This window comes from Ursus americanus, chromosome 7 (assembly GCF_024610735.1).
Source record: "Ursus americanus isolate L20-20 chromosome 7, mUrsAme1.1.p, whole genome shotgun sequence".
Taxonomy (NCBI): domain Eukaryota; kingdom Metazoa; phylum Chordata; class Mammalia; order Carnivora; family Ursidae; genus Ursus; species Ursus americanus.
The window spans coordinates 13,407,161-13,420,899 of NC_142133.1; the positions used below are offsets into that span (position 1 = coordinate 13,407,161).

General features: G+C 42.2%; 1 protein-coding gene across 3 annotated transcripts in view; it reads left to right on the forward strand.

The window, feature by feature from the left end:
- Positions 1-2,972: 2,972 nt before the first annotated feature.
- The window catches only part of DYNC2LI1 (dynein cytoplasmic 2 light intermediate chain 1), a 55,335-nt gene continuing 44,568 nt past the window's right edge, over positions 2,973-13,739 (forward strand). For all 3 annotated transcript variants that reach the window (XM_087863359.1, XM_045771588.2, XM_087863358.1), the window contains exons 1-2: positions 2,973-3,112; positions 5,228-5,345. In XM_087863359.1, the coding sequence (XP_087719485.1) occupies positions 3,105-3,112; positions 5,228-5,345 (126 nt within the window). In that variant the 5' untranslated portion in view covers positions 2,973-3,104. The remainder of the gene's footprint in view (positions 3,113-5,227; positions 5,346-13,739) is intronic.

Here is a 13,739-nt window from a genome sequence, read left to right on the forward strand (position 1 = left end):
TAGATTCTCTCGGTCCCTCTCCCTCTGCCCGACCCCCACCTGTTCACCCCCCCCATGGGGCATGTGTGCTCTCTCTCTAAAAAAAAAAAATTTGAAAAAAGCTCAATATGAGGAGAATGCTTAAGTAAATTATGAGAAACCTGTATAGTGGAATATTATACAGTCATCAAGGTTATGTTTATGATGGATTTTTAAAAATTGAGATGGGAAATACATGTTACAATCAGAATGTTAATTAACTTCACAGTAAAATCTCAACTGTAAGAGGACAGATTAGAATGAAATACACCAAAATGTTTAGAAGTTCTTGCTTCTGGGGTGTGCTTCTTTCACCCTCTTCGTTTTTTCGGTATACTATTTTTTTCTACAAAAGCTTATATAACTTTGAAAAGAAGGGGAAAAAATGTGAAAACTCTGTCACTGTCTGGGCTGTTGTTAATAGCCTCCATCTGGACTTCCAGACTCCAAAACATCCTTCACACAGCTGCAAAAAATTATCTCACTGAAACTCAGGTCCAGTCATGGAACACCCCTATTTTAAAATCGTATTTGGGGGCGCCTGGGTGGCTCAGTTGTTTAAGCAACTGCCTTCAGCTCAGATCATGATCCTGGAGTCCCGGGAGCAAGTCCCACATCCGGGATCCCTGCTCAGCGGTGAGTCTGCTTCTCCCTCTGACCCTCCCCCATCTCGTGCTTGCTCTCTCTCAAATAAATAAAATCTTTAAAAAAAAATAAAAATAAATAAAAAATAAATAAAATTGTATTTGGTTTCTCACAACCAACCCAGTAAAATCCAGGCTGCAAGATCCTTCAATGAAGCCCTGTCTACCCGCCCAGTTTGCTCTCCCACCATAGTCACACCAGACACTTCACATGCTCGCACCTCAATCATTCACAATTCCCCAAACACACTCTGCACACGTCTTTATTCTTCCACACTGCTGTTTATTCCACCCAGCAAGCACCATAAAATTGTCTTCTCCTCTATTACCACCATTGAAATCCTTGAGTCTTTCAGGGGTGACTCAGTAGGGCAGCTCAAATCTTTATATATTCCTACCTTAAGAACAATTTTCATCTACCCAGGAAGGTCACTTATTTTGTCCAAATATGAAGCCTCAGGAGGCATAAGGGTAGAAAAGGGAACTCATCTGCTCAATGAGATCAGCGGAATCCACTGATTCACCTCTGAACCAATGCTGGTGACCAGGGCCGAGCCAGACAACTTTTACCTTCCTTCTTACCAGGCTTCTTTCTTCAACCTTCTCTCGCAGTTATCCAAACAATTATACCTTTAAGATGCTAGTAGTGTGCCTGCACAGAGCAAGCAAATGGCAAAATGTTAGCTGCCACTTTTGTTATTCACATCAACAGGGCTTCCTAATTAATATACAGAGGGCTTCCAAAGTTCCAGAACTCCAGTTATTATAATTCATTACACTCTGTCCCACACCAGTTTGCGAACTTAGAGGCAGGCTAGCTCCAGGATATAGATGCTGGTTCAGTGGCAGGTGTACCAGCCTCCCTCGCAATCATCCTCTCTATTGAACTGCAGTCCCATTACATCCCTTTCCATGTGCAACTGTAGTCCGCTATGTCTTCAAAATGTGCCTAGACATTGGAAAGATTTTGTTCCCAAAGGTTTTAGGTCGTGAATGCCTTTTTTCTTTCCTTAAAAAAATTTTTTTGCTACATTTCTTGGAATGATCATTGTGTTTCTTTGTTCAAAGTTGCTGATCAGTAGCTTGCAGCATAATAATAAGCATGAAGCATTTATAATGTGTCAGGCACACATAATTTATGTTTTACATATATTTATTTCATTTCAAACTCATAAATTTCCCCTGCTTTACATTATCAGATACTGAGGCTTGGAGATACTGAGCGATTTACCCAGTGTGGAGAAGTGGCAACTTAGCCAGCGTGGCGAAGTCAGAACGGAAATCTAAGTCCATCTAAAGCCCACCCTCTTGAACATTACAGCATTACACCAAGCCACAGGGCAGAAGGGTGTAAGGAGAGTATCTCCTTCAATATTCAAGACATCTTGGGCCAGAGAGGCTGAGTCTACCGAGCATTCAAAATAGATCAAATACTGTACGCCCTGAAGATTTCAACAACCCTCTTTGGCATAATTACTTATTCTTAAGGTGTGATATTTTTGTACCTCTACAATAGCTTATAGCACTGGCTTTCTTTGAGTTATTATATTTAGTTGTGTGCATCTTTCTCAAGAGCAGGGATCTTGTCTTACGCACCTCTTTATTCCACTCTCTGCGTAGCAGTCTTGCATATAGTAATAACTCATGCTTGCTAGTGATTCGGAGAAAAAGTAAATGAAGTATCATGGAGATGCCTTTGCTTTATTAACTTATTAATAAATGATGCACTACTGCATAAACTCCGAAACAACTAAACAAGCAGAAGGTTGGCAAATACTAAATTCACAAATATTCTTTGCCTCTAGTAAATCACTAGAAAACAGCTCAGGACTATGTTTCACCCTCCATTCCCAGAGCGTTGCTACTGTGGAGAGAAAAGTGACTGAAGAGAGGGCATCCCTGGCATATAGTCCGGTACTCAGTAGAATACTTTTTTTTATTTTAATGCTTTTTTTATTATATTATGTTAGTCACCATACAGTACATCCCTTGTTTCTGATGTAAAGTTCGATGATTCATTAGTTGCCTATAACACCCAGTGCACCGTGCAATACGTGCCCTCCTTACTACCCATCACCAGTCTATCCCATTCCCCCACCCCCCTCCCCTCTGAAGCCCTCAGTTTGTTTCTCATAGTCCATAGTCTCAATACTTTTTAAGTAAAAGAACACTGCCAGCCCGGAGCTTTTAGGTTCCAGGTTTGTCAGACGTGTCACCTCGTTCTCTCGCGTAGAGGATGAGGCATTGAGCGAGACTTGAAAAGGAACGCTGAGAACTACATTTCCCATGGTGCCCCTCTTCCGCACGCAACGCAGCCTGCGACGTCGCTCCCATGGCAACCCAAGAACCCGCACAATCCGGCAGGTCTGGGAGCTCGCTGGCGTCCTGATTTTAAGCTGACCCCAAACGCGGAGACCGCTACGCTGGGGCGATCGAGCCACGATGCTCAGGTATCCCCGCAGCCTTGCTTGCCCCTGGCTTACGCTCCCCTCGAGAGTCTGGCTTTCCCCTCTTTCCAGCCCCAGCCTGGAAGGGGCGGGGGAGGGAGGGCGGCTGGGGGTATATTTAGGGAGAGGAGCCCAGGCGGGACCTGCCTGTGGAAGCAAATTCTGGCTCTTTTCTGCTGCAACCCCTGCGTGGATGGTCCTGGTTCCCTAGGAACTACCCTTGAGCATGTGGATTCGGCCACAAGCAAGTAGAAAAGTTCCCCAGGTAGGAAAGTAAGATTCTGAAAGATCATTAAACTCCAGCCATTCACTTAGTGAACATTTTTTGCAGGTCAGGGAATGTTCTAGAAGCAGGGGTTGAGGCAGCGAATTAGACCACAAAGCCGCCACCTCAGAGTTCTCTGCATCTCCCCTCCTAGGGGTTCAGGACAACAGTAAATAAGGGAAACTTGGGAAAGCTATGTGAAAAGTGTAAGATGACTTACACTTTGGGGGGGGGGTAAAATATATTTTAGCTCTTCAGTTCTGTGATGTCAATTTTAATTTCCTGCTCTCAAGATCACACCTAAACCTTCTCTGAACAGCTTATAAGGAGGCCAGGGAGAAAGAGGGGTTCTGGAGTCCATCACAGAGCAGGATAAATCTGTTTTTCTCACCCTGTGGATCATGGCCTGATCTCTGTTGAGTTTATGAACCTTAATGTGAAAAGTCGTCAGCTTCCTTCCCATCGTGGGATGATTGGTTACAGTTTTAAAGTCATGGTTATAGTTAACAAATTTCCACCAGGGGCACCTCCTGCTCTCCTCTCTGCTGGGAGTTTGGAAAGCAGATAATCACATTTTGAAAGAATGGTGTGTAAATATAGAGCAGACAAACCTGGACTGAGTTCCTGGGGGTTCACCTGTGAAATAAATGCATACATTTTAGTGCAAACATTTAGGGACACCTCTAATGGTCTTTTATAGCCTCTTTCTTCATCCCTGTTTCTTGAATAATAATTATTAAAAGCTCTCAATAATTTTAGATAATTATATTAGGTCAAGGCCTAAATGAAATGAATTATCACATTTTAACAATCATGACAACCTTAAAAGGTTGGTATTCTTCTTTATTGGCATTTTAGAGATGAAGAAACAGAAATGAGCCTAGGAAAGAGCACAGAAGCTTGCATATATTAGGTGCTCAATAAATATTTGTTGAGGGGCGCCTGGGTAGCGCAGTCGTTAAGCGTCTGCCTTCCGCTCAGGGCGTGATCCTGGCGCTCCGGGATCGAGTTCCACATCGGGCTCCTCGGCTGGGAGCCTGCTTCTTCCTCTCCCTCTCCCCTGCTGTGTTCCCTCTCTCGCTGGCTGTCTCTCTGTCACATAAATAAACAAAATCTTTAAATAAATAGATAAATAATTGTTGAATTAATAAAAGAATGAAAAATCCAGAGAGGTTGGTGCAATTTGCCCAAGTTTGGTATATGTAGGAAGTAGTGATTCAGGCTTAGGACACATCAAATCTTGTCTGTATTTTTTTAGTTCAATACCCCATTTTTCATTTTGGCTTTAATTTAAAAAGATATAATCTTATTGTGAAAAAATACGTATGTTTGTAGAGAGATGAGTGGAAAATTCAAAATGTGATTTTAGATGATTTTTTCCCTTCATTATATTTTATATATTAAAACAGGGAATCTTGAGCCAGAAATATAATTTAAAAACAAAAACAAAGAACAATTTCAGAGAACAAAGATTGTTTGGTATGCTGGTTTTGCATGCTCCCCATTTTCCTAGATGGAGGTGGTTTTTAAGTTGTAGATTTCCAAAATTCTTTGTACATTCGTGTGCATGTCTGAGAAACTAACACATCCAGCTTTCAGCCTTGGCTGCAAGTCCCAAAATAAGGCAACCTCGAATCCTAGTGACAGTGGCTCTGCTTATCATTTTCAGCTTTCTTCTATGAACCAGGACAAAGAAAATGATTAATCCTAAGTTTTTTCAGCTTATTGTCCCCCAGGAAATAATGTTGATTTGTTTTATGAATTTAACTGAAATAAAATTTCTCTGAGCTTGAAATAAATATTGGAAAGGATTCCCTTTGATTCTCTCAATTTGGTTTTTCTGCCTCTCCTAGTGAAACTCTCTGGGAAATTGCAAAAGCCGAAGTGGAAAACCGTGGAAGTAGTGGAGGTGAAGGTGATGGACTTGAAATTGGAGAAAAATCTGTTTTCTTCATTGGCAGTAAAAATGGGGTAATGCATTTTTTTCCTACTTTTTTGTCCCCAAGTATTATGATGATTTAACAACCAGTGGTAAAATTCATTGTATTCCTTTGGTAAAAATTTGGATACTTCAACTCTTTAGCCAGATAACCAGTCTCTGGCCTGCTGGTTACCTTGGAGCTGGTTGTGCCTTGTATGAGGGTGGCCTGCGCATGGGTGAGCGGGGACTAAATTCTAGCCTGGGCACCACTTTTGTCAGGTGGTGTGCTCTGACCTGGGCCACAGCAGCCCCGAGGAAGGAGCACTTGTTTCAAATGAGACGACCTGGCAGAGGAGTCCTCTTTCCCCAAAGCACCGTAGATGCTAATCCGATCGATGGCCGTAGGTTCTGGTAACTTGTACAACTGAAACAAGCATGTAGATAACAGAAACAGGAACCGGATAGAGTATGATACGTTTACCCTTCACTTATCTTAACTAGAGTCACAGAAACTGAAGGAAACCTGGAGATACTCTCGTCTTCTACTCTGGGGTCCAGGGAGGTATGTGTTAGGGCCAGCGAGCTCTAGAAATGTGTGCAGAATTGTGCGTCATTGTGTATCAGTGTGTTTTTATGGGAAATTAAGTTCTCCCAGCAGTGTAGCACCTTCAAAAAGGTTACGTGAGAGCCACTGTAAACGGTGGTTGTATAGTTTAGGTTTGACTCTCTCTAGCAACAGGGGCGTTGTCTTCCACAAGGCAGCCTGGCTCCACTTTCCTTAATTTCTAGTTAACAAGAAAACCTGAGTTTCATTGTAACTTCCAGTGCTCCTAATTCTGACCTGTAAAAGTAATCAAATACGTGGTGTTCCTAATTCCAAGATCCGAATTCTGACTTGAAACGGTATAGGGATAAATCTGATTTTTCTTCTGCTTTTTAAATCTTCGGATTTTTTTAAATTGCCCTGTGAATAACGGCAACCACTTTATCTCCCTGAGTCTGTTTCAGCTTTAGTATCTTCGTTTCTTTCGGTCATGCCGTCTGTATCATGGGTTCCGTATCAGTCATGGATTTTCTGTCATGATTTTAGTAACTCTCACTGGAATTATACTAATGTGTAATTCTCAGGAGGGAGCAGGACTTTGGAGGTTTTGCTGAACTGCAGTAGACTAGAAGAAGGTCTGCCAGCTTCTCTTTTTCCAGCTGCTGTGCTCCTGTTATTGTATAAAAAAATCTAGTGATCACATAACCCTGTTCACTGATGTCGAGCTTGAGATCTTTTTCATATATGCTGTTTTGTCCTTAATTTTCTTAGATCGGCCCTTTGTTACAGTCTGTTTGTATTTTTAATTACTTTTATTAAAGTTATTCGCATACATGGTTTAAAAGTGCATAAAGTAAATTACCAGACTTCTCCACATTGTTCAGGCCTCTCCTTAAAGCAGCCTTTTTAATATCTTTTACTGTGTTTTTTTAAATAATTTACTTCTTTATTTATGAAATAGCTTATAGGCTGTTTTTAAACTTAAAATGTTAGACATTATCTGTTGAATTTTTGATAATAGAAGAGTATTTAGTTCTAGCTCTTTTTTTAATGATTTTTTTTATTTTTAAGTAGCCTCTGCACCTAACATGGGGCTCAGACTTACACCCCGGAGATCAGGAGTTGCATGCTCTGCTGACTGGGCCAGCCAGGCGCCCCTAGTTCTGTTTCTTTTAAATGCTCATTTCTAGCCCTCGTCTGCAACCTGGTTGTTATAATTTGGGGCCAAGTCAATATTCAGTGTTAATTTATTATTTCTAAAATTTGTTTGCTGCTGAGCCAAATGGATTACTTTCTTTCTTTCCTTTTTTTATTTTATTTTTTTTAAGATTTTATTTATTTGACAGAGAGCACAAGCAGGGGGAGCAGCAGCAGGAGAGAGAGAAGCAGGCTCTCTGCTGAGCAGGGAGCCCGGTGCAGGGATCAATCCCAGGACCCTGCGATCATGACCTGAGCTGAAGGCAGACACTTAACCAACTGAGCCACCCAGGCGCCCCTCTTTTTTTTTTTTTTTAAAGAGATTTTGTCTATTTGAGAGAGAGAGAGGACCGTGGACAGGGTCCTGGAGAGAGCATCCCAGGACCCTGAAACCATGACCCAAGCTGAAGTCAGACACTTAACTGACTAAGCCACCTGGGTGCCCCTCTTTTTTTTTTTTTTTTTTTTTATGATTTTATTTATTAGAGTGCATGTGCACAGTCAGCGGTGGGGGCAGAGGGAGAGGGAGACAGAAATTCTCAAACAGACTGCACCCCCAGCACGGAGCCCGACTTGGGGCTCTGTCTCATGATCCCGAAACCCTGGCCCGAGCCAAAGTCGAGAGCTGGATGCTCAACCAGCAGAGCCACCAAGGCGCCCCTGCTTCCCTTTTCTTGAATAACTTTTTCGGAAGTTTAAAAATGCCGTGTTTTTTTGTTTGCTTTTATGTGTACCTTAGTTTTTATACGCATTAGTTATTTGTTGCTGCTGAATACATTACTCTAAAACATAGCAGCTTTTAAAACAGCAAACGTCATCTCACCTGGTTTATGAGGGCCAGGAATCTGAGAGCAGCTTAGTTACATGGTTCTGGCTCAGGGTGTTTCACGAAGCTGTAGTCAAGATGTCCTCTGGGACTGAAGTAATTTCACAGCTCAGCTAAACTGGAGAATGGGTTTCCAAGCTTGTCGACATGGTTGCTGGCAAGAGGCCTCCGTTCCTTGATGACCGTTGGCCAGGCTTCAGTTCTTCACATATACGCCTCTCCATAGGGCTGCTGACAACATGGCAGCTCACTTCCCCCAGAGCAAGAGATCCAGAAGCAGGAGGGAGCCTCGGAGAGAAGCTGCAGCCTTTATAACCTAATCTCGGAAGTGACATGCCATCACTTCTGCCATAAGCTATGGATCACAAAGACCGCCTCTGGCACAGCGTGAGGGACCACACCTGGGTGTGAAGACCAGCAAGCGGGATCACCCGGGACCATCCTTGAAGCTGGCTCCCCAGCTACGTATTGCTAATTCTTTCCACAATCCCCTCCAGGCATTCGATATAATCTGCATCTAGGCAGTTCTATCAGATCATCTGAAAGGTCCCCCCTCCAGCCAGAGTCCTGCCACCTCTTAACCCACTGTGCTCGTCTGTACCATGGTTCACAGGAGCGACTGCATCGTTACCATCCTTCCCCAGCGTCTTGGGAATTCCCTTTGGCTCTTTCTTGAGTTGGAACATGTTTCCTGGATCCTGTGTCTTCCCTGTTCTTGGTTTACTCACTTATCTTGATGGAGCACATTCTTTTGTAGTTTCCTGGGAAAGCGTTACATAGGAAGTAAAATTTATGAGACCCTGCATGTCTAAAAATTCCTTTATTTTCCCTCACTCTGGGGAATGTTTATCTGGGTATAGAATCCTACATTAGAATGAGTCATTTAACCTCTCTCTGACCCTAGTTTCTGTCTGAGTCTGGATTGTTTCCTTTAGAAGTGACAGAAAACTGAATTCAAACTGATGTAGGCACTTTTTTGAATAGTTGCTATCCTCTTCACTATGACACTTTATCTGTATCTGTATTCCTCTAGCGATGTGTCCATGAGATATCATATATGAATTCTTTTCATACGGCCAGGCAACAGTCTAATTACCATCACAACATTACATCTGTTCTGCTCTGTATTTTTTTTTTTTAAAGATTTTATTTATTTATTCGACAGAGATAGAGACAGCCAGCGAGAGAGGGAACACAAGCAGGGGGAGTGGGAGAGGAAGAAGCAGGCTCATAGCGGAGGAGCCTGATGTGGGGCTCGATCCCAGAACGCCGGGATCACGCCCTGAGCCGAAGGCAGCCGCTTAACCGCTGTGCCACCCAGGCGCCCCCTGCTCTGTATTTTTATCCAAATGCATTCTTCATGCATGTTTGTAAATTTCCATATAAATACACAAAGTGTGCTGTATTTTCTCTCCCCCTCTTTATTCCTTTACACCAATATATTGTACTCATAAGTCTCATGCCACAAGTTTCGGTAATTCATACGAGGTCGTTTTACTTCTCTGTGACAATACTGCACTTACTATTCCCCTCACTGTTGTGTATCTGTCACTCTAAATATTCTTTCCAGGCCTTGTCTCAGCTGTTTTCTCTTGTGAATTACTTGGACCCTTTTCCATTATTGTCTTTGAATTTTTCTTAATGTGAAACCTAAATGACATCTCAGTTTATTCAGACTTTTTTTCTCTCCTTCTCTCCACTCTCATTTAGTTTGTCAAGTCCCTAGGCATGGTCTTATCCTCTTGACATAGGTTTCCTCTCTTATCAAGTGATAAATCATTCCAGTATCTTAGGGTATGGGCCAGAAAACTTAGTCATTGACGAGCCTTTTACTTCCCAGAGCTTCCTTTCTCATCCCAGACCTCATCCTCTAGGTAGAAGAAAAGTGGGAAGGAAATGACTTGAGTTCTAAATTTTTCCCTTTCCACTTTTCCACAGTATATAATCTGGTTGTGAGAAGATGCTTCCCAGGGTTCCTAAAGAGAGAACAGATACTAGTTACACGTCTTCCACACACATCTTGGTCACGGCACCCTCTTCTACTGAGCTTGAAGATGACATCTAATCTGTAGCATTTCAGGAAGTTGTTGGAACTTGAGATAAAATTGGTTTGTCATCTCTGGCTCTGGTAATGTTATTTATCACCACAGTTAGAAGAGGTCAGCCAAAATCCATGGGTTGACGTACGCACTGGTGTAGCATACCCTTCAGATCAACAGCTGATTTCATGTGGAATACCACATTAGGTCACTTGAGGACTTAAGAATTGTGCACCATAAGGAGGAAGTTAATTAAATAATTGTGGGGGTGCCTGGATGGCTCAGTCAGTTGAGCATCTGCCTTTGGCTCAAGTCATTCCAGGGTCCTGGGATTGAGCCCCACGTCAGGCTGTCTGCCCAGCGGGGAGTCTGCTTCTCCCTCTCCCTCTGCCTGCAGCTTCCCCTGCTTGTGCTGTCTGTCTGCCTCTCTCTCTCTTTTTCTCACATGAATGAATGAATGAATGAGTGAATGAATGAAAAAGAAATAATTTTGATTACCATATGAACATTCTGACTGAAACATGTGATTGAAAAATATTCAGATGAAAGAATGTTAACATGAAATAAATCTTTTATTGTCTAATGTTATAACTACATTTAAAAAATAGTACTTAGACATTTTACTCAAATTCATGGTCATGGAGCCATTGAACTTGAAGTTGGTAAACTAACTTTGTACTTAGCTAATACCGTGTTTAGCAGGAATCAGAAAGTACTTATTGATCTAGGAAAAATTATATGATGAAACAAAATTTTTAAAAAACATGTTAACTTGTTTTTTATTTCATAATTTGAAAACATTCAGGTCTTCTACTTCATTTGAGTATAAAAGCCAGGGTTCATTTAAATAAGTAAGAAAAAATAAGTAAGTAGATATCTAAGCATCTAAGTTAATAAGTCGGTATTTTAATAATAATCTCGTTTTGGATTCAGTGACTTTTAGGATTATTATTTAAGGAGTAATTGGATTATGTGGATGGTGTTTGTCGCAGGGTTATCTGCTACTGTGGGAAGCATGGGGAAAATATAGCAGCCCATCCCCAGGACCACTGATTGGTAGGAAGAGGCCTCTTCCCCACTCATTGTAAGTTTCTGTTTTATTTAGCCAAGGAGGCAGAAAGGTTTTGGTAGGGGCCATACAGAGCAAGAACAGATGTGTTGTGTCTTCGTGCAGCTGTGCTTGACCCACAGCAGCTCTTGCCAGGAAGGCAGAACTGCTGGGGACACTGTCTGAAAAAGGCCAAGGCTTGCAGATCCAAGATGCTGGAATTTATGTGGCATCATAGTTCATTTCTATTTGGGCTTCCTGTTACTCTACTTTTGTGCTTCATGCTACCACGTAAGGGCATGTTGACAAGGAAACTTTCTGGAACCATGCTCTGCATCAGCGAGGCTCCATCTCTGCCAGGTGATGTCAGTGGCCAGGTAGCCAGAGCCGCCACTCTGTCTTGGGCTGTGTCCTGAAAGTGCCCCCCCCACCAGCAGCCAGACATCCACCATTGGGAGATATTATATAGAACACTAACATTATATGTATTGGGGAGAAATGTTATACAACCATAAAAGAGTTGTTAGTAATAAAAGGAAAGAATATAATAATTGAAAAAATCAGGACAGAAATTTTATATATGGTATGATCGCAACTCTGTAAAAATGCAGAGATGAATAGAAATATGTGTGATAAAATTTTAGTCACCAAGTGTTTTTAATTTGTTTTTAATTTCTGTATTTTACAAAGTGTTTTTTTCTTATTGGCCCGCTTTTTAAAATCTGAACTTAATTGTTTAAATAAAATTTTCATAGGGATCACTTGTATTTTAAAATGTTAACCCAACTATAGTATATAAACATGTCATTTCATGAGTTTGCTGTCGTGAGGAAAGTGCTTTTTGCATCGGTACAGGACTTTTCCGATTTCCTACTTACTGCCATGTAGATACAGACATGGATTTTTTTAAAAATGAGTAAATAACTAGCACTAGTCTTACGTACAAGTAAATTTCTATTACAAAAAGTATTCTGTATCAGAAGCTACTTCCGTATCTTTAAGGTGGCTTATCCCAGTAGCGCTGATTACTGACCGACACCAGCACACACGTGCTCACACCTGGAACGTCCCACCAGCACCCCCACTAGTCACTCTCTGTAACGGTTGTTCTAGACTTTGTTGTTGTGACAGCCCATTCCTGTTTTATTTGTTGTTTGTGAAACCACCCTTTCTTAAAAATAGTAGAATGTGGCATATTCAAGCTGGATTTTTCTTTATTTTCATTTATGTAAATCAAAACGAATTTTGCTCTTGAAGATTGGCCAACTCTCTTGACGTAGGTAGAACTTTTGAGGATATTGTTCTTTAGAGTATCTGATTCTGTGCTTTATGCAGAACAATATTTTGAAAAATAAAGAGAAGCAAGCAATTAATGCTTCTGTTGTTCAGCTAATAGTAGTCAGCCTTTACCAAAGAAACAAACTGCCTCACCGCCTTCTCTCCCTCTCCCCCATACTTCTCTTCATCCATCCAGTAGACATCTATTGAACACGTTCTGTGTGCCAGGCATCCTGCCCAACTCTGGGGAAACAGAAATGAAAGACGTGTGCCCTGCTGTGCGGGAACTTAGGTGCCAGGACTTGTATGACATCGCAGGAGACCAGTGCTGTGATGGAAACAAGGGCTCTTAACTCAGCCCGAGAGTTAAGCCTCCTTAAGAGAGGGTGATGTCCAGGGCTTGGAGAGCAGGAAGTAAGGAAAGATGTAATTCAGGGGGGCTTCGAAGAGGGTCAAGTGGGTATTCTGAGGAGACAGTCAAGAAAAATGAAACAGTTGTATGAAACAGCTGTTAGAACAAATGGGAGAGAGAGCGTACTAGACAGATGTGACAGGATTGCCCATCATTGCTGACTGCTGTTTTGATGATGGGGATTAAGAATTTAGGTGACACCATTCTGCACAGCATGTATAATTTTTCACCGTCATCACTTACTGGCATGGGTACATGCATGGAGGAGAAGGGAAGGTGACTGAGTTTAGCAGGATTGGTTTTTGCCAGGTGGGTGTAGTACAGAGCTGGAAAGCTTGGGGAGGGGGTGATCTTTGCAAGGATGACTGTAATGATAAACTATGGACTGTAAGATGGAAAAGGAGAGATGTGGAGTTAGGAGGGAGCTGATGGAGAAGGAGAAATGTTGATGGGTCAGTGGACTTTTGAGGCCTCTGACTAAGGCCAAAGAGTTGTTACTGTGGGGATTCCTGAAGAAGTAGTTGGAGAATGTGTTGTTTGTGTGTGTGTGATTTTGGAAGTAATATAGTTTCCAGTGGTGAAATGATTCAAGATGGAACCTTGGAAGTGATGTATGTCAGAAGTAGAGTGAAAGAAAGTCTCTGAGGAGGCAAAGGCACTGAGAGGTCAGCGCGGTAGGTGGGTTGCCCTTGCCTACGTGGGTGTGAAGTTAACAAGACTAATGACAGTAGCTGAGAGAGAAAGGGCGACTGTGAGCCAGAGGAGATGACAAAACCCATCACAGTAGACTGGTACAGGCCTCGAAGGCTTTTGCAAAAGGAGGGAAGTAGAATAATTATTTAAAGGTGGCAAGGGGCGGGGCACATGGGTGGCTCCGTCAGTTGGGTTATGGGATCGATCTGTTAGTTCCGTGCCCCTCTGCCCACTCATGCTCATACTCCCTCTCTCTCTCTCTCTCAAATAAATAAATCTTTGGGAAAAAAAAAAAAAGGTGGCATTGGGGAGCAAGGAGAGCCCTGAAGTACGTAGGGTGGTAGAAGAGAATAGCCTCCTTTAACAAGACTGCAGGGGAAGTGGTCCAGAGGCAGCCATATTTTAGG